This window comes from Oncorhynchus kisutch, linkage group LG23 (assembly GCF_002021735.2).
Source record: "Oncorhynchus kisutch isolate 150728-3 linkage group LG23, Okis_V2, whole genome shotgun sequence".
NCBI classification, from domain to species: Eukaryota; Metazoa; Chordata; class Actinopteri; order Salmoniformes; family Salmonidae; genus Oncorhynchus; species Oncorhynchus kisutch.
The window spans coordinates 12,326,847-12,353,657 of NC_034196.2; the positions used below are offsets into that span (position 1 = coordinate 12,326,847).

Sequence of the window (26,811 nt, forward strand, 5' to 3'; positions counted from 1 at the left end):
CATTTAAGCTTTACATTTTGTATTCATTTCTAAAATGTTCTACAAACAAAATGCCACGTTGACATTATGGGGTATTGTGTGTAGATCAGTGACACAAAATCTAAATGTAATCCATTTTAAATTCAGGCATTATCACAACAAAATGCGGAACAAGTAAAGGAGTGTGAATACTTTAAGGCACTGTATAATATAGATGTGTGTATGTAGTGGAATTTTCCGCATAATCTTACCTGGTCCAGTGACAGGGGGTTCAGGCTTGTGGGACTTCATTGGGTCCAGTCTGTCTTTTTCCAGCTGTTTCTTAGTGCTGCGCTGCCGGGCCTCGCGGAACATGGGAAGAGCATGGGCTGGCGGGAGAGAAGAAATGATAAAATATGAGAGAGCGAGAGAGAGAGGGGGGAGAAACAGAAAACGAGTAGAAAACGTATACATTAACAAACACTTCAATAAGCCTAAGTGCAGAGCATAGCGTAAAAGCCAAACACACCAAGTGACCTCTAGTGAGGTCTATAGCACTCTGCCTACTGCCTTGTTGGACACCAACACTATCACGTCCATGTTTATATTTATATTTCACAGTTTGCTGAACACCAGCACAATGCATGTCTTGGGCACTTTACAGTGTAAGTGTGTATTCTATGTCTGCACCTGAGTTATTGCGTGTCCCCAACAGTATGTGTACGCTTGTATAGCTGAGTAAGTACCCGTGTGTGTGTGTGTGTATATGTGTATGTGTGTGTGTTTCCTCAGGGGTTACAAAGGGACACAGAGTGGGCTAGATGAAGTGATTTTCCATTCAGGAGCCCCTGTTGTCACTGCTCAGTGTTAATTCTTCTCCTCCATGCTACATTAAGCAAAAAGGTTACTGTTAACAGATTTCCACTCTTTTCTCAATGGGCCATCACCACGCTTCCTGTCCCCTCTAATTTTCCAGCACTAGGGCACAAGTGCGTCACTCAGCGACCGCGGCCATCAGACACCGGCCAATAGTCTCTCAGCTTGTCGGGGTGGCGGTGAAATCACATGATGGATATTAGAGAAGGGTTCTGTCACCTAAACAATAAGCTGTGTTTCCCTCCTAGTCTATCACGGCACAGCCAGGTGCCATCCAGTTACTGTTCACCCATTACCTCAGTGATAGTGAGAGAGTCTTCTGTATGAGGTTGAGAGAGCCACACGTCGTCCATGCACCATGCAGCTGAGTGACTCGTGTGGAAATGACAGACTGGCTGGGTTAAAGAATGGTCAAGTGTGGTGGGTTGTAGGGAGGGGGGAGTGTGTTGATTCAGGAGAGGGGTGAGTGGGAGTATGATACGGGAGTGTGTGTGTGTGTTAGCGGGGGTATCACGCTGCCGGGGGTGGGCGAGGTGGCTGTCCCTGGCGTGACTGGAGCCCTGGTGGCTGACTGTGGCTGATGCGTGGCATCATGCCCTGTGGCTGTCTGTTCACTCACTCTCACCCCACGCCATCAGCTAATGGCAAAACTCGCTGATGCTGCCTGCCTCTGAAAGCTGTGTGTGTGTGTGTGTGTCAGGGTTTCCGTTAGCTGGTAATAGACGGCTTGTGGATGATAAAAATTTGAAAAGCAGATAAATAAATTTGCCGCCGGACAATTATCTGGGAGACGGAAAAAAATCCCATTGCTAAACAATGCTATTTTTACCTATTCATTAATGGAAATCCCAGTCGATGGAAATACATTTGACATGTCATGCTTATCTGTCTACAGGTTCATTTGCATCATTTTGTGGAATAAAAATGGGGTATGTGTACATTCGGTATGCATCTTATCATATGCGCACAGCGTTACAGCCTTTGAGCGGAAAATCTGTCAAACAGCTCTTCGTTGCTGCTAAGCTCCTCAAACAGCTCTTCGCTGCTGCTAAGCTCCTCAAACAGCTCTTCGCTGCTGCAAGCTCCTCAAACAGCTCTTCCCTGCTGCTAAGCTCCTCAAACAGCTCTTCGCTGCTGCTAAGCTCCTCAAACAGCTCTTCCCTGCTGCTAAGCTCCTCAAACAGCTCTTCGCTGCTGCTAAGCTCCTCAAACAGCTCTTCGCTGCTGCTAAGCTCCTCAAACAGCTCTTCGCTGCTGCTAAGCTCCTCAAACAGCTCTTCCCTGCTGCTAAGCTCCTCAAACAGCTCTTCGCTGCTGCTAAGCTCCTCAAACAGCTCTTCCCTGCTGCTAAGCTCCTCAAACAGCTCTTCCCTGCTGCTAAGCTCCTCAAACAGCTCTTCGCTGCTGCTAAGCTCCTCAAACAGCTCTTCATTGCTACTTAGCTCCTCAAACAGCTCTTCGTTGCTGCTGGAGTGAAACGTGTGCTTTATAAGCCCAACCATTGCTCAACAATTTTAAATGAGTGTTAAAAACTGTTTTGATGGCTATGCCTAAAATAAGCTACTATTTTTATTCCTCAACTAGTAATTGATGCACGCTTCCATTCGGCTTCATCAGCACGTCACACAGCACTTTGCAATGATCTAAAGGCCGTATGGATTTTGAAAACATACTTGTTTGAAACCTGAACGTTCTACTACATATTTTTTTTATTTTACCTCTATTTTAGTAGGCAAGTCAGTTAAGAACAAATTCTTATTTTCAATGACGGCCTAGGAACAGTGGGTTAACTGCCTGTTCAGGGGCAGAACGACAGATTTGTACCTTGTCAGCTCGGGGATTTGAACTTGCAACCTTTCGGTTACTAGTCCAACGCTCTAACCACTAGGCTACCCTAGGCATGTCTTACCTTTCTTCAAAGTGCCCTAGCCAAAATTCGACCATATCTGTGCCGGCAATCATTTTATAAAAGACTTCCATATGACATCGAAACCAGTAGCCTATTTCTCTCATGTTCTATTGGTTTTCAAATCAACTTTCTGTCACCGTTCAGTAGCCGAAGGCACAATCCTGGCCATATTAGCAACCCATGCTAGTTCTTACATCTTTAGATCTCCCCTCTTTCTAGCGGATATTTTCATCTCTGTCACATGAAACCGCTAGCATGTGCAACGAACATTCGTGCATAGCCTACTGAAGACATAACAGTTTATCAACATTTTAAGCTAAATGTTGCATCAGCCTCATTGCTTTTTATAGTTTTTTATATATTTTAATATATATAGCCGAGGCCTACTGGTTCTACTAATTCGGAATAGGCTATTTCCTTCTCAACAAGCTGACCAAAAGAATAGGTCAACTGTTCTACTAAGAGGAATAGTAGATTGACATAGGCTAGTGATTTTGCTGATCGTTACTGGTCTTGTTGTTTGAGAAAAGGTACATGTGGACAGTTTTTCTAACATCTTCAATGTGTGCATGGGAATTCAGTAAGAAGAACGGTCAAATGTCCAGCGCTACATTTTCCTGACAGAAACCCTGGTGTGTGTGTGTATAGTGTTCCGATTGTCTAACAAGCTTTCACAAGCCCCCCCCCACTCCACATCATGCAGTGGCTTTCTGTGTTCTGGTGCAGCGCTTTTTAGACTTGGATGGCTGTCCTTCCTGGAACAGTGACACAGTGACCAGATGGTTGTAGCTGTTTCAAGGTAGCTCCTACCGCTGTAGTACCCTTGAGAAAGGCACTTAAGCCAAATTGCTCTGGTAATTGTCCACCTCGTAAACGGGACTACATTGTATGCCTTGCACAACGACTTACCCTGAGGGAAAGAGGGTCTATAATGCCTATATGACAGTGTTAGGATCGACAGCTACTGTTGAACTTGAGTTATGACTACAAGGAGCTACTAGCTAGGAAATAATTCAGTGATCATGGATGGTATATGGTAGGTGTGTTGTAGATCTCATACTAAATAATGCACAGGTGTGTGCTGAGGTACTTACGTGTGATGATGTAGTCTTGCGTCAGTGTCTCCGCTTGCCTCTCTTTCCTCTTGCTCTTCACCACACACAGCTTAGCTCCCCTACACACAGAGAGATAGAGGAGACACCATATAATATTTCATTATGTGGGAGACACGGTCAGCTTTATACACCGTTCTCAAACGTGGGTGACTGTAGGTTAGATACAGTACCGGCCAGTCTTTTCTGATCGGCTCCTAACAGGATGGAGTCTAGACAACCCACTTCCGACTAGTGTTGGAATATTGACTTCCATACTGATACCAGGTTGAATATCATGATACTCGATACCAAAATGATACTAGATTTTTAAACATTGAACAATATGTATCTTCCGTTCTATATTAAATTGCTTGAAAAATAAAACACCTTATTAAATAACAGAAGAATCTTACATCTTCCTTATGCAAAACCACACCAGACAACAAAATCATTTAAAAAGTACATCTAAACAGTTTTAAAATATAATTTGATACACGTTAAGCTGAAGTTGCTCATCTATGGCCTTAATATGGGGTCAAATGACATTCATTATACCCAAATCATTTAATGTATTATATGAATAGTTTGAGCCAAAACGACATAAAAAACACAGTTTGAAGCTTCTATTCATTTTTTCACCTTTATTTAACCAGGTAGGCCAGTTGAGAACAAGTTCTCATTTACAACTGCGACCTGGCCAAGATAAAGCAAAGCAGTACGACAAAAACAACACAGAGTTACACAAACAAACATACAGTCATAACACAATAGAAAAAAATCTATGTACAGTGAGTGCAAATGAAGAAGATTAGGGAGGTAAGGCAACAAATAGGCCATAGAGGCGAAATAATTACAAGTTATCATTAATACTGGAGTGATAGATGTGCAGATGATGATGTGCAAGTAGAGATACTGGGGTGCAAAAGAGCAAAAGGATAAGTAACAATATGGGGATGAGGTAGTTGGGTGTGCCATTTACAGATTGGCTGTGTACAGGTACAGTGATCGGTAAGCTGCTCTGACAGCTAATGCTTAAAATTAGAGGGGGAGATAAAAGACATCAGCTTCAGTTATTTTTGAAAATCGTTCCAGTCACTGGCAGCAGAGAACTGGAAGGAAAGGCAGCCAAAGGAAGTGTTGGCTTTGGGGATGACCAGTGAACTATACCTGCTGGAGCATGTGCTACGGGTGGGTGTTGCTATGGTGACCAGTGAGCTGAGATAAGGCGGGGCCTTACCTAGCAAAGACTTATAGATGACCTGGAGCCAGTGGGTTTGGCGACGAATATGTAGTGAGGGTCAGCCAACGAGAGCATACAGGTCGCAGTGGTGGGTAGTATATGGGGCTTTGGTGACAAAACGGATGGCACTGTGATAGACTACATCCAGTTTGCTGAGTAGATGTTGGAGGGTGTAACAAGGTTATGTATCGCATCATGAGTGAAGGAGGCTTTGTTGCGAAATAGGAAGCCGATTCTAGATTTAATTTTGGATTGGAGATGCTTAATGTGAGTCTGGAAGGAGAGTTCACAGTCTAACCAGACACCTAGGTGTTTGTAGTTGTCCACATATTCAGAACCGTCCATATTCATAAGTCAGAACCGTCCAGAGTAGTTTATTTTATTTTTTAATTTACCTTTATTTAACTAGGCAAGTCAGTTAAGAACAAATTCTTATTTTCAATGACGGCCTAGGAACAGGGTTAACTGCCTGTTCAGTGGCAGAACGACAGATTTGTAACCTGTCAGCTCGGGGGTTTGAACTTGCAACCTTCCGGTTCCTAGTCCAACGCTCTAACCACTAGGATACCCTGCCACCCTGTGATGTTAGTCGGGCGGGAGGGTGTAGGCAGCAAAAGAGCATGCACTTAGTTTTACTAGCATTTAAAATCAGTTGAAGACTACGGAAGGAGTGTTGTATGGCATTGAAGCTTGTTTGGAGGTTTGTTAGCACAGTGTCCAAAGAAGGGCCAGATGTATACAGAATGGTGTCGTCTGCATAGAGGTGGATCAGAGAATCACCAGCAGCAAGAGCGATGTCATTGATATATACAGAGAAAAGAGTCGGCCCAAGAATTGAACCCTGAGGCACCCCCATAGAGACTGCCAGAGGTCCGGATGGGAGAACAGGCCCTCCGATTTGACACACTGAACTCTATCTGAGAAGTAGTTGGTGAACCAGGCGAGGCAGTCATTTGAGAAGCCAAGGCCATTGAGTCTGTTTGTCAACTGTTTGTTAATTTTCGAAAGGCAGAGCAGGATGAATATAGGTCTATAACAGTTTGGTTCTAGAGTGTCTCCTCCTATGAAGAAGGGGATGACCACGGACGCTTTCCAATCTTTGGGGATCTCAGACGATACGAAAGAGAGGTTGAATAGGCTAGTAATAGGGGTTGCAAAAATTTCTAGATTGTCTAGCCCTGCTGATTTGTAGGGATCCAGATTTTGTAGCTCTTTCAGAACATCAGCTGTCTGGATTTGGGTAAAGGAGAAGCGTGGGGGGGGGGGGGGGGGGCTCTTGAATTATTCCACATTTTGTTGTGTTACAGCCGGAATTCAAAACGTATTAAATATACACAATATACACAGTTTGGGGTCACTTAGTAATGTCCTTGTTTTCCATGAAAACATACATGAAATTAGTTGCAAAATGAATAGGAAATAGTCAAGACGTTGACAAGGACATAAATAATGATTTTTAATAATAATTGTGTACTTCAAACTTTGCTTTTGTCAAAGAATCCTCCATTTGCAGCAATTACAGCCTTGCAGACCTTTGGCATTCTAGTTGTTAATTTGTCGAGGTAATCTGAAGAGATTTCACCCTATGCTTCCTGAAGCACCTCCCACAACTTGGATTGGCTTGATGGGCACTCCTTACGTACCATACAGTCATGCTCCCACAACAGCTCAATAGTGTTGAGATCTGGTGACTGTGCTGGCCACTCCATTATAGGCAGAATACCAGCTTCTTCCCTAAATAATTAATGCACAGTTTGGAGCTGTGCTTTGGGTCATTGTCCTGTTGTAGGAGGAAATTGGCTCCAACCGTCCACAGGACATGGCATGGAGTTACAAAGCGGAGTGATAGCTTCTCCTTCTTCAAGATCCCTTTTACCCTGTACAAATCTCCCACTTTACCACCATCAAAGCACCCCCAGACCATCACAGATGGCGTCAAGAACTCCTCCAGCATCTTTTAATTTTTATTGGGTCTTACGAAAGTTCTTCTTTGTGATCGCAAAACCTTAAACTTAGATTTGTCTGTCCATAAAACTTTTTCCAATCTTCCTCTGTCCAGTGTCTGTGTTCTTTTCCCCATTTTGATCTTTTATTTTTATTGGCCAGTCTGAGATGTGGCTTTTTCTTTGCAACTCTGCCTTGCTGGCCAGCATGTTTCAGTTTTCAGCTGCGCTAACATAATTGCAAAAGGGATTTCTAATGATCAATTAGCCTTTTAAGATGATAAACTTGGATTAGCTAACACAACGTGCCATTGGAACACAGGAGTGATGGTTGCTGATAATGGGCCTCTGTACGCCTATGTAGATATTCCATTAAAAATCTGCCGTTTCCAGCTACAATAGTCATTTACAACATTAACAACGTCTACACGGTAATTCTGATCAATTTGATGTTATTTTAATGGACTTTAAAAATATATTTTCTTTCAAATACAAGGACATTTCTAAGTGACCCCAAACTTTGGAATGGTACTGTATGTTTTTTCTCACCCATCTCCACACAATATCCCATCATTTAAAAAAAATGTTTGCAAATGAAATACAAAAATAACTAATTTGCATAAGTTTTCACACCCTTGAGTCAATATGTTGTAGAAGCACCTTTGGCAGCGATTACTGCTTTGACTATTTCTGGGTAAGTCTCTAAAAGCTTGGATTGTGCGACATTCGCCCATTATTCTTTTCAAAATTCTTCAAGCTCTGTAAAATTGGTTGTTGATCATTAGACAACCATTTTCAGGTCTTGCCATAGATTTTCAAGTAGATTTAAGTCAAAAATGTAACTCGGCCACACAGGAACATTCACTGTCTTCTTGGTAAGCAACTCCAGTGTAGATTTGGCCTTTTAGGTTACTGTCCTGCTGAAAGGTGAATTACTCACCCAGTGTCTGGTGGAAGGCAGACAACCAGATTATCCTATAGGATTTTGCTTGTGCTTAGCTCCATTCCATTTATTTTTTATCCTGAAAAACTCCCAATTCGTTAATGATTACAAGCATACCCATAACATGATGCAGCCACCACTATGCTTGAAAATATGGAGAATGGTACTCAGTAATGTGTTGTATTGGATTTACCCCAAACATAACACTTTGTATTTAGGACAAAAAGTTAATTGCTTTTCCAATTTTTTTGCAGTATTACGTTAGTGCCTTGTTGCAAACAGGATGCATGTTTTTGAATATATATTTATTCTGTACGGGCTTCTTTCTTATCACTGTCAATTAGGTTAGTATTGTGGAGTAACTACCATGTTTTGATCCATGCTCAGTTTTCTCCTATCACAGCCATTAAACAAACTATTTTAAAGTCACCATTGGCCTCAGGGTGAAATAAAAGGGATATACAATGTCTGCTTTTTATTTTTATTTTTTACCCATCTACCAATAGGTGCCCTCTTTGCGAGGCATTGGAAACCTCCCTGGTCTTTGTGGTTGAATCTGTGTTTGAAATTCACTGCTCGACTAAGGGACCTTAAAGATAATTGTATGTGTGGGGTACAGAGATTAGGTAAAAATCTGGTCAAAAACTATTATTGCACACAACTTATTAGGCTTGCTATAAGAAAGGGATTGAATATTTAAGCTTTTTTTTGTGTGTGGGCCAGTGAAAAAAAGTCTAAATTTATTCAATTTTAAATTCAGGCTGTAAAACAACAAAATGTGGAAAAAGTCTCAAGGGGTGTGAAAACTAACTGAAGGCACTGTAGTTACTAGTAGAATAACGTTACAATGCAAATGTCATGTGTGAATATATATATATTTTTAAGTCATTTTGGAACTAAAACTCCCTTGCACTTGACGGCTTTTGCATAGTTGTTTGGGTGGGCTGGCCCTCATCTGCTCTGCAAGGAAAGAATTCCCATATTTCGCTTCAGGAGCCATTTTTGTCAACAAGCTGTGGGCATGGAGGTATGTTTTCGTTAGAAGAAGCCATGCTGTCGGCATTTTCTCTCCCCTCGCTTGCTTCCCAAAAGTGGCACTCGCTGTGTCAGCTGCATGCACAAGCGCAAGTAGCCTGGCTAGCTTACTACTGCCCCCTTGAGAAGACTCAGACAAATTACTAGACAGACTCAAACCTTTCAATCCGTACATGACGTGAGACTTCACATATGACAGAACTACGGAAAGTAACAAAAATTCTAGCGCCGACCCGTTTGTCATGTTCTAGTATCAAAAAAGCACCGACGTTTCAGTATACCGTGCAACACTACTTCAGACCAATTATCAAATGTGCACACTATCATTCCTCAATGGGAGTTTGTACAGTGAAGTCAGAAAAAGACTGATATACAGGACAGCTAAAAACTCGCCATGTAAAAACACAACTTCCGTCCGCAGCTACCGTAAAGGTACGCATTCTCAGCGCAGCGTACCTGTGACTCTTGACAGGGTCGTAGTAGACCTTAGCCAGTCCGTTTCCAGTCCCCACCATAATCTGATTCAGCTTGGGATGCCAGAGACACCGCACCACACCCTGAAAAAGACACAAAGAGAAACAGACAGGAGATGAGCTTTTCAGAAACATGGTGAACATTCGATTGTAACATGAGATTAAAACAATTCTTAGTGATAACCGCTGGAGCGGACACAGGCAGGTTTTTAACTGTCGGAGTGGTCTCTGCATTAGCTGACTATATTTGGTCGTCAGGACGCGGCCTGGATCCTTCAGTCTGTGTATGACAGATGGCTCGCTGCCAAGGGCAAATGTGACCATGCTCATCCAGAGTGTGTGTGTGTAGTGTTTGTGTGTATGCAAAAGTGTTTAGCAGTGATGAAGCACCTACGAGTGCATGTGTGTAGAGACTTCCAGTCGATAGGTTGAAATTCTGAGAGTTGCAAAGCAGATGTGTGGCAGCTAACACAGTAGCGACTGGACGTTGTGATTTTTCTGAATGTAGAGCAGATTCCTCAGGCTATTTTGAGCTCTCTTCATCCCTCTCTCGAAGACCCTATTTGTAACAGCGGGGCCAAAACAGGGGCCAAAACAGAGGAATGGAAGAGGATGCATTGCTCTCATGCATAGGGATGGCACAATTAGCGTACAACCGTGTAACCGACGGTTGTAGACGAAAACCTTAATGAAAATAAAATATCCTTCATAACAGTGAAATGTCAAGTGTTCCATGAGCTGAAATAAAAAGAACCCAGAAATGTTTCATACGCACAAAAAGCTTATTTCTCTCAAACTTTCTGCACAAATGTGTTTACATCCATGTTAGTGAGCATTTCTCGTTTGCCAAGATAATCCTTCCACTTGCATATCATTACACAGATGCATCTTGTGCTGGGGACAATAAAAGGCCACTTTAAAATGTGCAGTTTTGTCACACAACACAATGCCACAGATGGCTCAAGTTTTGGGGGCGTGTACAATTGGTATGCTGACTGCAGGAATGTCCACCAGTGCTACGGCAAGATAATAGAATGTTAATTTCTATTCCATAAGCCGTTGTTTTAGAGAATTTGGCAGTACATCCAACTGGCCTCACAATCGCAGACCACATGTAACCACCCCAGCCCAGGACCACCACATCCGGCTTCTTCACCTGTGGGATCATCTGAGACCAGTCAACTGGACAACAGACAAAACTGTGGGTTTGCACATCAACCAAAGAATTTCTGAACAAACAGAAACCATCTCAGGGAAGCTCATCTGTGTGCTCGTCGTCCTCCTTAGGGTCTTAAAATGACTGCAGTTCGGCATCGTAACCGACTTTAGTGGGAAAATGCTCACCTTCGATGGCCACTGGCATGCTAGAGAAGTGTGTTCTCCACAGATGAATGTATGGCGTCGTTTAGGCGAGCGGTTTACTGATTCCAATGTTGTGAACAGAGTGCCGCATGGTGTCGGTGGGGTTATGGTATGGGCAGGCATAAGCTACGGACAATGAACACAATTGCATTTTATCGATGGCAATTTGATTGCACATAGATACAGTTGACATCCTGAGGCCCATTGTCGTGCCATTCATCCGCTGCCATCACCTCATGTTTCAGCTTGATAAAAGTTCTGTACACAATTCCTGGAAAATGGCCCAGTTCTTCCATGGCATGCATACTCACCAGACATGTCACCCATTGAGCATGTTTGGGATGCTCTGGGTCAATGTGTATGACAGCATGTTCCAGTTCCTGCCAACATCCAGCAACTTCACACTGCCATTGAAGAGGAGTGGGACAACATTCCATAGGCAACGATCAACAGCCTGATCAACTCTATGCGAAAGAGAGGTCGCGCTGCATGAGGAAAATGGTGGTCACACAAGATACTGACTGTTTTTCTGATCCACACCCCAACCTTTTTCATAAGGTATCTGTGACCAACAGATGCATATCTGTATCCCCAGTCGTGAAATCAATAGATTAGGGCCTAATGAATATATTTCAATTGACTGATTTCCTGATATGAACTGCAACTCAGTAAAATCTTTGAAATTGTTGCATGTTGCATTTATATTTGTATTCAATGTACATAGACCGTGGCCATTTGTCTGGCCAATTCCCGTCATCCAAAATTCCATGACCGTCAGAGCCCTACTCGCTCACACTGAGGTGCAATTTCCTCTATGCATGACTGTGTGTGTGACAGAGAGGGAGGAATAATGATGATTTTTTTAGTTCACAAAGGATAGCGTTTTGTATTAAAATAAATCATGAAAACGGTTTATGAATTATGCTGGGCAGTGGGCAGTACTACAAGCAGAGACCATGGATGGAGTATTAGTGTGGATGTGGAAATCAGTGGCCCAGTGGGGGATGGGACAGGATAGGGATGGTTAGGACTAGGGGTGGTGTGCATTGGGGAGGGTCTGTGACAGGTTGAAAGCTGCTTAACGCCCAGCTGTTCAGATTCCCACCGGGCTCCAGTTGATAAGGGGACCAACACACAGCAACCAAAACACACACATACTATTAGGAACTCACCTATTCCCACAATACCTATGCATTACACAACATTCACTTACATAAACACAGTCAGCCAAACAGCCCCTCACCACAACATCCCAGATCCTCAAACACTTGCCTAGCAGACCCCCGAGGCACCTCCAGCAGCTCTGTGGTGACGGATGAGTGAGTGTAGTGGACATGTCAGGGTTAATCTACCCCACTGACCATGTGGCGAAGTAATTGATGATTTAGAAAGATCTAGAAAATGCTCCCAATCAGAACTTTAAGAAATGTGTAAACATGCTGCACAAACGTATCTGGACAGAACTGTGTCAGTGTGTGTGTGTGTATAGCGTAATGAACCAAAGCGCCCCTTGTAGAGATGCTTCAATGACAATCAATGGGCAGTGTGTAAAACAGCCTATCACGGAGCACATCATTCACATCACATGCATAGCATTGAGGAATTCCGTTCCACTCCAGTGGAGCTCAATCACAGTTCAGAGACTTGACCCAGCAGCATCCCAACACAGGCAAGAACCAAGTAGAACCGAGCCTAGCAGAGCTCAGCCCAACACAGGCAAGATCAGCAGAACCAAGACCAGCAGAACAAGTCCGATCCAACCCAACTGACTCAGCCCAGCCAGGTATGGCCCAGCCCAAGCCAGCAGAGCTATGCGGTAGCCTCGCTGAGCAGTAGAGGGTTCCAATGTGGATATTCAGAGCCGTGTGTTTACAGTGTGGGGAATACACTGTTTACACTCCTACTGCACACAAGGTTGTAATGACACATCCATACAAAGCCTAACTATCATCCCCCCTTTTCCCATGCCACAGCTGACTATTTACCCACAGCAGACAGAAATATAGCGCTGGTGCCATCAAATGGGAAAATCTCTATGAAAGTATCCGAGTTTGCCTGAGCACCCCATAACTGAAATCAGAATGACCTCCAGATAGGCCCTTGTGGAGGAGCAACGTACTGAGCCACAAAGAGGAGAACCAGCATGGACATTGTCCCACCTTCCACCCTCCTCACACTAAAGTTGAAAGCATCTCTATCAAAGAGCAGGAGAGGAAGGCTACTGTTTGAGAGCAATCAAGCGTGAGAAGTGAACGTTTTGCGAGTGCAGACATCAACACACAGATGTGACACACACTATGAGAATGTGAGGCTGGGACAACGCCTCACCGACACACAACACCCAGCCACCAGAAATAAATACCCATTACACCCACGGGGTCTTTACCATTTCTCCCCAGAGGAATCTACCGTAGGGTTCCCGGGACTGCTACATCCACCAGTACTCTCACTGATAGGTATGTGATAGGTATATCTCAGAGGTATTTCCCACTGTACCTCAGCTGGAGTGAGTCTGTGAGTCCTCACCTGGTTGATGCCCGTTGTCATCGACAGAGATAAGCTTAGAGTGACTGGAGTATTTACCTAACCCAGGCTAAAAACTCCTCCACGCCATAGCACAGCCTATGCCCCTGGTCCAGGGGTTATGAAGACTGTTTAGTCGGAGATGATTGGTAGCCCTGCCTTTCACTCGACCGTCTGGTACACCGCTTCACATAGACAGCACTTAAATTCTTAACCCATCTCAGAGCGGGGACGGCTGGTGTAAACACAGTAAACAGCTCATTGGTCAGGTCCCTCGAGTGCACGTCGCCCCAGAAATAACTACATCTGCTGCAAAGACAAACGTTTAACACCTCAGAGCTTTGCTTATCTGATTTGGAATGGGGTAGGTACTAAATATACATGGGTAGATGCACTTAAGAGTTGTGTCTCTCTCTCTCTGTAGGATGTGCCAGGCCGGCTGTCAAACATACATGGAGAGGAGACGGCAGCCGGCTGGCAGGTAGGGTGCAACGCGACCGCTGTAAACCCCCAGAGGATAGGAGAACCTAGCTGTCCAGCCTGGACCAGAGGGATACTGAGTTAGCCTCTGTCAAACCTCACTGTTTTGACTACACATACACTCTGATAAATCCACTGGAGGGCCGGGGTGGGCGGGAGAGAGAGAGAGAGCAAGGAGAGGTGGAAAGGGATTGGTAGAAGAGAGGAGAATGGAAAAAGAGCTGCGCTGCGCATACTTCACTGTACCACATGACACAGAGAGAACATTCTTTCAACCTGGGGCTGGCGGTGTGGTTTCAATTCTCCACAGACAGAGCTCTCTCTCTCACAGCAGCCTTCTCATCTGGATCCCCATCTACCCTGGTGAAGGGAGCTATTCTGATCAGCTAATGCTAGACAGACGCTGCAGTGGAGTGTCGGTGAGAAGAGCGTCTGGAGCTGCTGTATCTCCAGAAGATCATTTTTACAGCTACATGCCCTTTGCCTTGGCAACAAGTAGCATGTACAGAAGGTTCCCTACATGCTAGATTGCAGAAGACATTACTTCACATGTACGTTAATATGTGTATGTGAATGGACTATACAATGTTTTGCTAGTTAGACCAATTAATTCTCTATCCAATGTTTAATGAATCAATTGGAAAAGCATCTTCTGCCAATACTTGACGAGGTTGATTGGCAGAGAGTAGGGTTACATTACGCCTCTCTTTCCTGGCTTGGCTCGGCCCCAAACCGTGTTGCTGACTCTTTTCTCCGGGCTTGGATGGGTTGAGCTGGGTTTTCCAGTTGTCCCTGCACTGAAAGATGATCGTGCTACTGGCAAACCACAGAGTTGGGGGAAACATCAGAATTCTGCTCTCATTCAGAGATAGCACAGGTGGCCATGTTTAGACCCACAGCCATAACTCAAGGCAGATGCTTAAAGAGAAAAGGCTAACACTGTTGAAATGTAGCAAGGATACTTGTAGGCTAATTCTGATGTTCAGACACACATGCATGGCTTGAATTAAATGACGTGATACAAAGGTGAAACAAAGCTTAAGGTCACTTGTTCCATGAATTGTTCATAATGAAATCTACATATCAACAGGGACACCTATTGGAGGGGCTGTGTGAGCCTCTATAATAACACACATTTTCAACCAGCAGGACTGTTAAAACAGAACTTGGCCATCAAAAAACCCTCACTGCTACTTACACAAGGCAACAGAACCAGTAGACACCAGGCCTGAGGGATTAAGTTTAGTGTTCAGCAGTATCAGAACATACTAATAGAGTTCAGCAGTATCTACAGGATCAGAACATACTAATAGAGTTCAGCAGTATCTACAGGATCAGAACTTACTAATAGAGTTCAGCAGTATCTACAGGATCAGAACTTACTAATAGAGTATCTACAGTATCAGAACTTACTAATAGAGTTCAGCAGTATCTACAGTATCAGAACATACTAATAAAGTTCAGCAGTATCTACAGTATCAGAACATACTAATAGAGTTCAGCAGTATCTACAGGATCAGAACTTACTAATAGAGTTCAGCAGTATCTACAGGATCATAACTTACTAAGAGTTCAGCAGTATCTACAGTATCAGAACTTACTAAGAGTTCAGCAGTATCTACAGTATCAGAACTTACTAAGAGTTCAGCAGTATCTACAGGATCAGAACTTACTAATAGAGTTCAGCAGTATCTACAGGATCATAACTTACTAAGAGTTCAGCAGTATCTACAGTATCAGAACTTACTAAGAGTTCAGCAGTATCTACAGTATCAGAACTTACTAATAGAGTTCAGCAGTATCTACAGGATCAAAACTTAGTAATATAGTTCAGCAGTATCGACAGTATCAGAACTTACTAATAGAGTTCAGCAGTATCTACAGTATCAGAACTTACTAATAGAGTTCAGCAGTATCTACAATATCAGCACTTACTAAGAGTTCAGCAGTATCTACAGGATCAGAACTTACTAATAGAGTTCAGCAGTATCTACAGTATCAGAACATACTAATAGAGTTCAGCAGTATCTACAGTATCAGAACATACTAATAGAGTTCAGCAGTATCTACAGGATCATAACTTACTAATAGAGTTCAGCAGTATCTACAGTATCAGAACATACTAATAGAGTTCAGCAGTATCTACAGGATCAGAACATACTAAGAGTTCAGCAGTATCTACAGTATCAGAACTTACTAATAGAGTTCAGCAGTATCTACAGTATCAGAACTTACTAATAGAGTTCAGCAGTATCTACAGTATCAGAACATACTAATAGAGTTCAGCAGTATCTACAGTATCAGCACTTACTAAGAGTTCAGCAGTATCTACAGTATCAGAACTTACTAATAGAGTTCAGCAGTATCTACAGTATCAGAACTTACTAAGAGTTCAGCAGTATCTACAGTATCAGAACTTACTAATAGAGTTCAGCAGTATCTACAGTATCAGAACTTACTAATAGAGTTCAGCAGTATCTACAGTATCAGAACATACTAATAGAGTTCAGCAGTATCTACAGTATCAGCACTTACTAAGAGTTCAGCAGTATCTACAGTATCAGAACTTACTAATAGAGTTCAGCAGTATCTACAGTATCAGAACTTACTAAGAGTTCAGCAGTATCTACAGTATCAGCACTTACTAAGAGTTCAGCAGTATCTACAGTATCAGCACTTACTAAGAGTTCAGCAGTATCTACAGTATCAGAACTTACTAATAGAGTATCTACAGTATCAGAACTTACTAATAGAGTTCAGCAGTAACTACAGTATCAGAACTTACTAAGAGTTCAGCAGTATCTACAGTATCATAACTTACTAAGAGTTCAGCAGTATCTACAGTATCAGAACTTACTAAGAGTTCAGCAGTATCTACAGTATCAGAACTTAGTAATATAGTTCAGCAGTATCTACAGTATCAGAACTTACTAATAGAGTTCAGCAGTATCTACAGTATCAGAACTTACTAATAGAGTTCAGCATTGTGCACTATTCCCCAGGATAACCCTCCTATCCTGCCTGTACAGTCACAGTAGTGGTTGTAAAGTAGCTCTAACCCCTGCTGGGGATAATTAATCTTGGGTTAAATGGGAAATTACCTTAAACCCTGTAATCTGAACAGACAAGACTTATTTCCTGCCCAAATGAGAGCTTACACTGATGTAGGAGAGTTTTAAGATGGAACACAAGGACAAACCCCAAATCCTGAGAGAAAATGACATTTCAGGGACTTTCTAGGGAAGTCTGCAATACTGCCTCTGTTGCAATCTACATAAATGAATGTTGCCCCTTCAACCAATTATTACGGTTTGATTATCAATGTACATGTTTTTATTTTAATGTCTGTGAACCAACACAATTAAATTAAACCTGAGGATACGATGTAGTCATTCTGGTCAGTTATTATTAGTGTTGCAGTCAGAGTTAAATAATGTTTCTCACCGCGTTGGTGACATCTATCTCATAAACCTTCTGGAAGGAGGCTCTGTCAAAGAACACCAGCTTCCCGTTGCCCTCGTCCTTCTTCACCGACGTCCCCGTCACCAGCAGCTTGTCATCAGGGCTGAAACAGCAGTCTGTCCTGTTCGGGACACAGTCACACACCACACTTCAGCCAGCTGATACTAGACAAGCACATTATTATTTTTTTTTAAGTCATGTCCTTCAGTTGTTCTCAGGAACTGTACCCTGCACATGTAGGTAGTACCAACCAGTTATATTAAAGTAATCACAGGAAATCCCATAAAGGGTGTTCAAATCACCAATGATTAATCAAGGGAATAACGACAGGAGTACTCACATGGAGAAGAAGGCGGAAAGCCCTGTAGCCACATTCAGAGGCTTCTTGAAGTTACGGATGTCCCAGGTCTTTAGAGTGTCATCACCTGGCAGAGAAAATGGAAGTTATTCAAGAGGTATTGTAATTATTTCACGGTGCACTGATGTACAACTCTCTCCTGTGTTACGCACCATAGGTCACACAGTCTGGTCAGTCATGTACAGTAAAATACCTTTCGTTCTTAACTCAACAGTGACCTTACGGGGAACTATAATGGTTAAGGAACACTGGCACCCTGATGAGAGAGTCAACACAGGCATGATCTAAGGCTGAGGCATCACGAGCCAAGCATACAGCCCACTCAGAGGGACGTACGGCTAGAACAGAACACACGCCAAGACGGAGGAAACCCCTCTGCTTCTGTGTATGGAAGATCTGCATGTGTGCTGCACAGCTTCACTGATGGTGACAGACTGGCTGTCTTTATTTGCACTTTGGGGAAGAGATGAGCTCTTTCCCCGCTGAAACAACAGACTTGTGGATGCGTGTTCAGACATGACATCTCCCCTGAAAGCACGGGGTCAGGGCTGGGGCAGGGGCTCCAACGTATACACACACAGGCACAGAGCTACAGTACAGTGTTGTTGAACGCACAGTCAGGCTACACTGATGTCCATGTTATACTGGTGGTGTACTGTAGTAAGGAGGAAATGGGTAAGTAGTGAGGCAGGCTGATAGATCCCACCTCCTCGAGAGGCCAGTGTTGTCCCGTCGTAGGAGAAGGTGAGACAGGAGGTGTCTGTTCCTGGGGCGTGGGCCTGGCGACAGTGGAACTTGGTGTGGACCTGAGGGTGAAGAGGATAGAGGTGAAAAGGTATGACAAGTAAAGGTGACCCAACATTCACATAGACATCGTATCAGACTGAACATCCCAGGACATCGTCTCAGTGGCGGAAGTGCTGTAGCAAATGCATGTTCCCTAGACTGTCAATCACCTTTGGTGAACTTCTAAACGTTCTTCTAGAAGTTTTCTGTCACCAACGGATGTTGAACTCTTACCACTCCAGTAACATAAAGACTTATTCATGCTCCATCTCTTCAAGACAACATACGGTTTCAATTTGCTCCTAAAACACCATACCCTCAAAACCACCATGTTGTACGATACGCTCAGACCTTTGCAGACGGTACAGACACCGTGTGTGATTTTAGACTCTGGGGGTTTACCTTGGCAAGCTGAGCTGCCCGACTACTAGTCTTTTATTTTTCTAGATTTAAATCCGAAACACATAATCATAACTCAAGACGTATGTCCCACACCACAATACATAGCAGATAAACCACTTTGTCCTAACCCTTTTAAGGCATTTAGGTTGGAAAGCTTACAAGACTTTACACATGACTGGGGTCAGTTATAGTGACGTTAATAACACTGTAAACACCATGTGTCAGGGGCGTCATAAATTTGCACAGACATATCAATACTAAAACGAAAACATGGTTGACGTTGCAGCATGTGACGTGATCAACACGTGCCACTCGCACCATGGAAGCCACATGATTTTTCAGCCCAGAGTCAAATCTATTGAGGGCTCTCAAACGGCCTGACAGTGGTTAAAAAAGCTGATACAACAGAATTTCACTTTGAGTAGTGCTTTTATAGTTCATCTATTGAAAATCTGTTTATGAGTCTCGGGGGGGGGGTTGACGTGTAGTACATTTAAGATACAGATTGTTTAGATAAAAGCCAATCAGACTGACAAGTGGCCATGTGAAGTCAAGTTCATCCACCAACATTCATCTCAGCTCCCTAACCATGTCCAGGCTGAAGCAGACTGCAGCAATCCAAGATAGCCTCCCATCCAACGTGGTTCCTGTGTGCTCCACTGCATCAGCTCCTGTTGCGGCAGAGGCGCTGTGTGTCAAGGTCCACAGGTCTAGACTATTGGCAATTGCCCCAATGTGCCTTCAGCATGGAATGGCAAGGAGAGTTATAGCTTTTGCTCCACAGCACTAAACCAAAGCCACTCAGACCGATGAGAAACAACTTGGAGGAGGAACACATTTGCACAACCCAGCACACACAGAGTAAAAAAATGATATAGAATGATATATTATAAACTGGGTGGTTGGAGCCATGGGTATGACAAAATAGTACTTTGTACTGTTCTAATAATGTTGGTAACCAGTTTATAATAGCATTAAGGCACCTCTGGGGTTTGTGGTATATGGTTAATATACCACGGCTAAGGGCTGTATCCAGGCACTCCTTAGCTGTGGTATATTGGCCATATACCACACCTCCTCGGGCCTTATTGCTTAATTACTGTATATCGTAGCGAATCTCGGCTTTACCTGTGCTGAGTACAACCAGACTACCCACATAAATCACAACCAGACAGCTTTCAGCACTGACGAAAAGGACTTCCCAGCACTCAAACATACACAACCTGGATTTCTGTATGTAAACCTTCAACTCTAAACGATAACCAAATACATCAATGGTAAATTAAATATAGCAACAAAGGAATTTCAGTCAGAGAGCGAGAGAAGGAATTTGAAATGGAGGGATGGTGGGATAAAGTAGAGGGAAAAGATAAGAGAGCTAGAGAAAGAAAGAGCATATATTGCCAGAAAAGGAGACAGAGGAATGAAACAGGTGGTGCTGTATTGACGAGAGAGGGGACAGGGTCATAAGCACCATAGTAAGTGGAGGGAAGTTATTAAGCTGGGAAAGAAATAGAACGCTGCTGTATACTTTCAGCTTCAGATAACACACACATCATCCACTCACTGCGTTTTATCACTCAACGTCTCTCTCCGTCTATTCCAGTCCTCAACTACTTCTTTTCTTTTATCTCTCAAGTATCTCATATCCTCTGGGGCAAATGGTTTTTGAAGAGTGATTGCTAAAAGCTTCGCTTGTATATGTTTGTTTTTTCATGTTCAAAAGTTTAGAATGTTAAATGAACAACAGGGGGAAAACCTCAACACAGAGAGGTATGACCAGGACAATATCTGGAAGCCCAGCACTCTTTTTAACCTACAAATAATTCATTTTGCATACCAGAAAAAGTACATTAGCTTTTCAAGCTGTAATGAATGTGAAAACCAAGCACTAAGTTCATATTTTGGGTCAAATGATCTCATTTACGAGATCCTAGATATTCTTGCAAATTAAGAAGTCCTTACTTTTTGCTAAACAGAGCAATGTGACCCCTGGTTGAGCTATGGGAACTGGGGTCGTTATTCTCCCAGCCCAAAACACAGACATGAGGTAAGCCTTGTTACAGGGAGATTTGATTACTGTTGACATGACATATTCATCCCTTTCCCTGCACCGCTCTCCTCAGTAGAGGAATGGGAAAGGTGAGGGGAGAGACAGAGAGGGGGGGTAGCGACATAGTTACAGCTTCAACCAGGAAAGGGTCTTCTGAGAACTGGGAACCCTGCTGAGATACAGCAGAGCACCAAATTCTTCTCATTTCACTCCTCAGGCTGGAGAAAGAAGCTTCCTAATAGTGATCTAGAATTTGTAAAATTATTTTACCTTTATTTAACTAGGCAAGTCAGTTAAGAACAAATTCTTATTTTCAATGATGGCCTAGGAACAGAATCACACTGACTTATAGGTATCTCACCTAAGGCATGGGGAGTATCAACCGTCATTGTACCAATCAATCACACAATGCATTTGTGTTATTTCAATCCAATCCTATACTGTGTATTTGCCGACTACATTCTTACAGGTTTTAATATGTGTTCATTTCCTGATGTTGGTTTACTTCCAGTGTTAAGCCTAGCTTCCTGTTCTGCACCAGGTTGTGAAACTCGACTCTTCGTTTGAAGCCTGTCTCAGATTTCTCGCTCTCCCCTTCCTCAGTATGGAGCAATAGGTGGCCCCTCTCTATGAATCCCTGTCCCCCACACACACACACACTAAATTATATGCATGGATGAAAACAGATTGGGCTCAGAGCCTACAACTAGAGGTTGACCGATTAATCGGCATGGCTGATTAATTAGGGCCGATTGCAAGTTTTCATATCAATCAGTAATCGGCAATGTAATCGGACTATAGCCGATTACATTGCACTCTGCGAGGAGCCTGCGTGGCAGGTTCACCACCTGTTACGCAAGTGCAGCAATAAGCCAAGGTAAGTTGCTAGCTAGCATTAAACTTATCTTATAAAAACAATCAATCTTAACATAATCACTAGTTACCTACATGGTTGATGATAATACTAATTTAACTTGCTTGTCCTGTGTTGATTAATGCGGTGCCTGTTAATTTATCATCGAATCACAGCCTACGTCGCCAAACGGGTGATGATTTAACAAGCACATTTGCGAAAAAAGCAGTTGTTGCACCAATGTACCGAACCATAAACATCAATGAGTTTCTTAAAATCAATACAAGTATATATATTTTTAAACCTGCATATTTAGTTAAAAGAAATTCATGTTAGCAAGCAATATTAACTAATTATGTCACTTCTCTTGCGTTCCGTGAAAGCAGAGTCAGGGTATATGCAGCAGTTTGAGCTGCCTGGCTCATTGCGAACTGTGTGAAGACCATTTCTTCCTAACAAAGACCGTAATTAATTTTCCACGATTTACATTATTATGACATATCATTGAATGTTGTGCAATGTAACAGCAATATTTAGACTTAGGGTTGCCACCCGTTCAATAATATACGGAACGGTTCCGTATTTCATTGAAATAATAAATTTTTTGTTTTCAAAATGATAGTTTCTGGATTTTACCATATTAATGACCTAAGGCACGTATTTCTGTGTGTTTATTATATTATAATTAAGTCTATGATTTGATATTTGATAGAGCAGTCTGACTGAGCGGTGGTTGGCAGCAGCAGATTCGTAAGCATTCATTCAAACAGCACTTTCCTGCGTTTGCCAGCTACTCTTCGCAATGCTTGAAGCACAGCGCTGTTTATGACTTCAAGCCTATCAACTCCCGAGATTAGGCTGGCAATACTATAGTGCCTATAAGAACATCCATAGTCAAAGGTATATGGAATACAAATGGTAGAGAGAGAAATAGTCCTATAATTTCTCTAATAACTACAACCTAAAACTTCTTAACTGGGAATATTGAAGACTCATGTTAAAAGGAACCACCAGCTTTCATATGTTCTCATGATCTGAGCAAGGAACTTAAATGTTAGCTTTTTTACATGGCACATATACTTTCTCCACCAACACTGTGTTTTTGCATTATTTAAATCAAATTTAACATGTTTCCTAAATTGATTTTATTTATGTAGTATATTAAGTTAAAATAAAAGTGTTCATTCAGTATTGTTGTAATTGTCATTATTACAAATAAATATATTAAAATCGGCCGATTAATCAGTATCGGCTTTTTTTGGTCCTCCAATAATCGGTATCGGCGTTGAAACATCATAATTCGGTCGACCTCTACCTACAACGCTGATCCCTGGGACATCACCAGAGATTTCACACATTTTCATCAAGGGTTGGGGGTGTTGTGGTGTATGACCAGGCCCAGGGTCAGGCCACAGGAGATGGGCTAGGTTTCATCTAGAGGTTGACCGATTTATCGGAATGGCCAATTAATTAGTGCCGATTTCAAGTTTTCATAACAATCGGAAATCAGTATTTTTGGACACTGATAAGGCCGATAAAAAAAACAAAAAAAAACCTTTATTTAACTAGGCAAGTCAGTTAAGAACACATTCTTATTTTCAATGACGGCCTAGGAACGGTGGGTTAACTGCCTTGTTCAGGGGCAGAATGACAGATTTTTACCTTGTCAGCTCGGGGATTCAATCTTGCAACCTTACGGTTAACTAGTCCAACTCTCTAACCACCTGCCTCTCATTGCACTCCACGAGGAGCCTGCCTGTAATGCGAATGCAGTAAGAAGCTATGGTAAGTTGTTAGCTAGCATTAAACATATCTTATAAAAACAAACAACAATCATAATCACTAGTTAACTACACATGGTTGATGATATTACTAGTTTATCTAGCGTGTCCTGTGTTGCATATAATCGATGCGGTGGGCATTCACGGAAAAAGGACTGTCGTTGCTCAAACACGTACCTAACCGTAAACATCAATGCCTTTCTTAAAATCAATACACAGAAGTATATATTTTTTAAACCTGCATATTATGCTAAAAAAAAATCCAGGATAGCAGGCAATATTAACCAGGTGAAATTGTGTCACTTCTCTTGCGTTCATTGCGCGCAGAGTCAGCGTATATGCGATAATAATAAACATTTTGTTTTCGAAATGATAGTTTCCGGATTCGACCATATTACTGACCAAAGTCTCGTATTTCTGTGTGTTATTATGTTATAATTAAGTCTATGATTTGATAAAGCAGTCTGACTGAGCGATGGTAGGCAGCAGCAGGCTCGTAAGCATTCATTCAAACAGCACTTTAGTGCGTTTTGGCAGCAGCTCTTCGCTGTGCTGCAAGCATTGAGCTGTTTATGACTTCAAGCCTATCAACTTCCGAGATTAGGCTGGTGTAACCGATGTGAAATGGCTAGCTAGTTAGCGGGGTGCGCGCTAATATCGTTTCAAACGTCACTCTCTCTGAGACTTGGAGTGGATGTTCCCCTTGCAAGGGCCACAGCTTTTGTGGAGCGATAGGTAACGCTGCTTCGAGGGTGGCTGTTGTCGATGTGTTCCTGGTTTGAAGCCCATGTAGGGGCGAGGAGAGGGACGGAAGCTATACTGTTACACTGGCAATACTAAAGTGCCTATAAGAACATCCAATAGTCAAAGGTATATGAAATACAAATGGTATAGAGAGAAATAGTCCTATAATTCCTATAATAACTACAACCTAAAACTTCTTACCTGGGAATATTGAAGACTCATGTTAAAAGGAACCACCAGCTTTCATATGTTCTCATGTTCTGAGCAAGAATCTTAAATGTTAGCTTTCTTACATGGCACATATTGCACTTTTACTTTCTTCTCCAACACTTTGTTTTTAAACCAAATTGAACATGTTTCATTATTTACTTGAGGCTAAATTGATTTTATTGATGTATTATATTAAGTTCAAATAAGTGTTCATTCAGTATTGTTGTAATTGTCATTATTACAATTGTATTTTATTTTAAATCGGCATCTGCTTTTTTTGGTCCTCCAATAATCGGCATGGGCGTTGAAAAATCATAATCGGTCGACCTCTAGTTTCATCCTTGGAAGAGTCTGATAAAGATCTACCACAAGCACAACTGTTCCTGACCATGTTATCAGAGTAGCGTTATATCAATATTACAACCGCAACACCCAACACACACAATGACACACTACTTCACACACCTGAGCCACCTTGTGAGGACCTCTGTCTAGTCAGCCTTACGATCAGGCTCTGAACTCTTGCCGGTTGTGAGGATCAAGCTGCCCAACTCCATCCCTGAACGGCTGCTTTCTTGTTCATTTCCTTCATGGAAATCAACAAGTCCTACTCTCTCTCTGTGTGTGTGTTTTAGAGAATGATGTCAGTGTGTTTTCTGAGCCAATCTCCTCTACCTTATCTCCCCATCTCCTCCACAAAACATTTCTCTAAGTCATAAAGCCTTAGCCAAAATGCAGGGAATAAAATCTCTTCACTTTAGGGTGTAGAAACAGGTTAAGAACCATATTGGAGGCTGTCAGTGGCATTCCTTTGCCACAAGGCAAATCTCCCAGTTCCCTGACTGGCTGGCTGCTAGTCTACCAGTCCCAGCTGTGATGGAGGCTGTGATATTGTGGTATTGTGTCTGTAGGAGGCAGGATGCATTCAGCCAGCCAGACAGGCCCAGCTGGGGCAGTTTGTTCACACTCCAAAGGGTTCCCTGAAGACAGGATCGTAAAGAACGCTGAGTAGCTGCTCCAGCTTTCTGTCAGGGCCTGGGCTTCTCCTTGAAACATTTTCATTGGGTTTTTAGACCTCTGCAGGCAGTTCCTAGCCAAAGTCCCTGGCCCAATCTTTTATGGCCCCGGGATTTACTGGTTTACAGTGACACTGTGCAGAGTCACATTGCTGCTGCATTGAGGTCCCATTAGGCCAGTGACTGCAAATGATGTGTTGGCCAGCTCTGGTCCATTTACCCAGGCAGGTATACAGTGTGTGATTAGAATAAAAACAGGATGGAGGTTTATCACCAAATTTGACTTCATGCCGTCACAATATGCATATGAACAGTATGGATTGAACACATTAATATCACAAAGGACTGTATGTTCCTCCTCATTATGGTGTGCAGAACTTCACACAGACGTTTCGTAACGGCTCTGTACTACACTAACACTGACCACTGCTTGATTGAAACCACCCCTCGAGTGGACGCACTTTGTACTCTGAAGGGCTTGGAGGAGAACACTGACGACATAACATTCCGTACGTCTCTGTGGGAATGTTCTGGAACCGAGGCCAGCGTCTCCACGCACCGCTTTCACCCGTACGTCACCCATTCTTAGTGTGAAAGGCTTCCCAGCAGCACCCTAAAGTACCACTGCACATTACCTGGCAACCTTGGACATGAAACTGGGTGATTCTGGCACAAATGCAGTAATAACAGCAAGCCACGCAATCACTGCCGACCCTACAGCAGCAAGGCTGAGACCTTTCTTGACTCCCATCACAGGATCAATCAATCCCACGTCAGGGTTCAGGAGCCTGATCTGTCATCCTCAATAATCCTTCTTCGGTCCGAGCACTAGATCAAGGTCGGCTGGATAATTGATATTGTCTGTCGACATTTTCTGCCCATGAGTAATAGAAGTGATATGGCAAGAGATGGACTTGATCCTAACCTCTTCAGAGTGAAGAGGAGTAGCAGTGAAAGGGCATCAGCAGTGAGTTGCTAGGAAGTGGGTCTAAATCTATGCGAGTGATAAGAGTCAAATTGATTACGTTTTGTCATAATGTTTTCTGGGGTCCTCTATTTAAATCACAAACATGTCCTTGTCCCAGGTCTAGAGTTCTTACAAATGTGTAACGGTAAAGGGCATTCAGTGAAAACTTGCCCGTCCAGCCCAGGTGGCCAGGGAACACACAGTGTTATTGTAAGCTGCTATGGGATGCTGGGTAAATATTTAGTCTGGGAGAAGAACCAGTAATAAATTAGAGAGCTTTTACTCAATCTCTCTGAGCCTGCTGTTAAAGCCATGCAGGGGTGGGGGGGGGGCAAGTCTCTGG

The 26,811-nt window shown here is 42.8% G+C and overlaps 1 protein-coding gene across 1 annotated transcript in view; it reads right to left on the reverse strand.

Annotated features, from left to right (window-relative positions):
- wdr70 (WD repeat domain 70) overlaps nucleotides 1-26,811 on the reverse strand; it is an 80,984-nt gene that overhangs the window by 10,477 nt on the left and 43,696 nt on the right. Inside the window, exons 11-16 of the mRNA XM_020458065.2 lie at nucleotides 18,363-18,462; nucleotides 17,639-17,723; nucleotides 17,281-17,419; nucleotides 9,455-9,555; nucleotides 3,838-3,917; nucleotides 231-347 (exon numbers count right to left, since the gene is read on the reverse strand). Coding sequence (XP_020313654.1) covers nucleotides 231-347; nucleotides 3,838-3,917; nucleotides 9,455-9,555; nucleotides 17,281-17,419; nucleotides 17,639-17,723; nucleotides 18,363-18,462 — 622 coding nt within the window. The remainder of the gene's footprint in view (nucleotides 1-230; nucleotides 348-3,837; nucleotides 3,918-9,454; nucleotides 9,556-17,280; nucleotides 17,420-17,638; nucleotides 17,724-18,362; nucleotides 18,463-26,811) is intronic.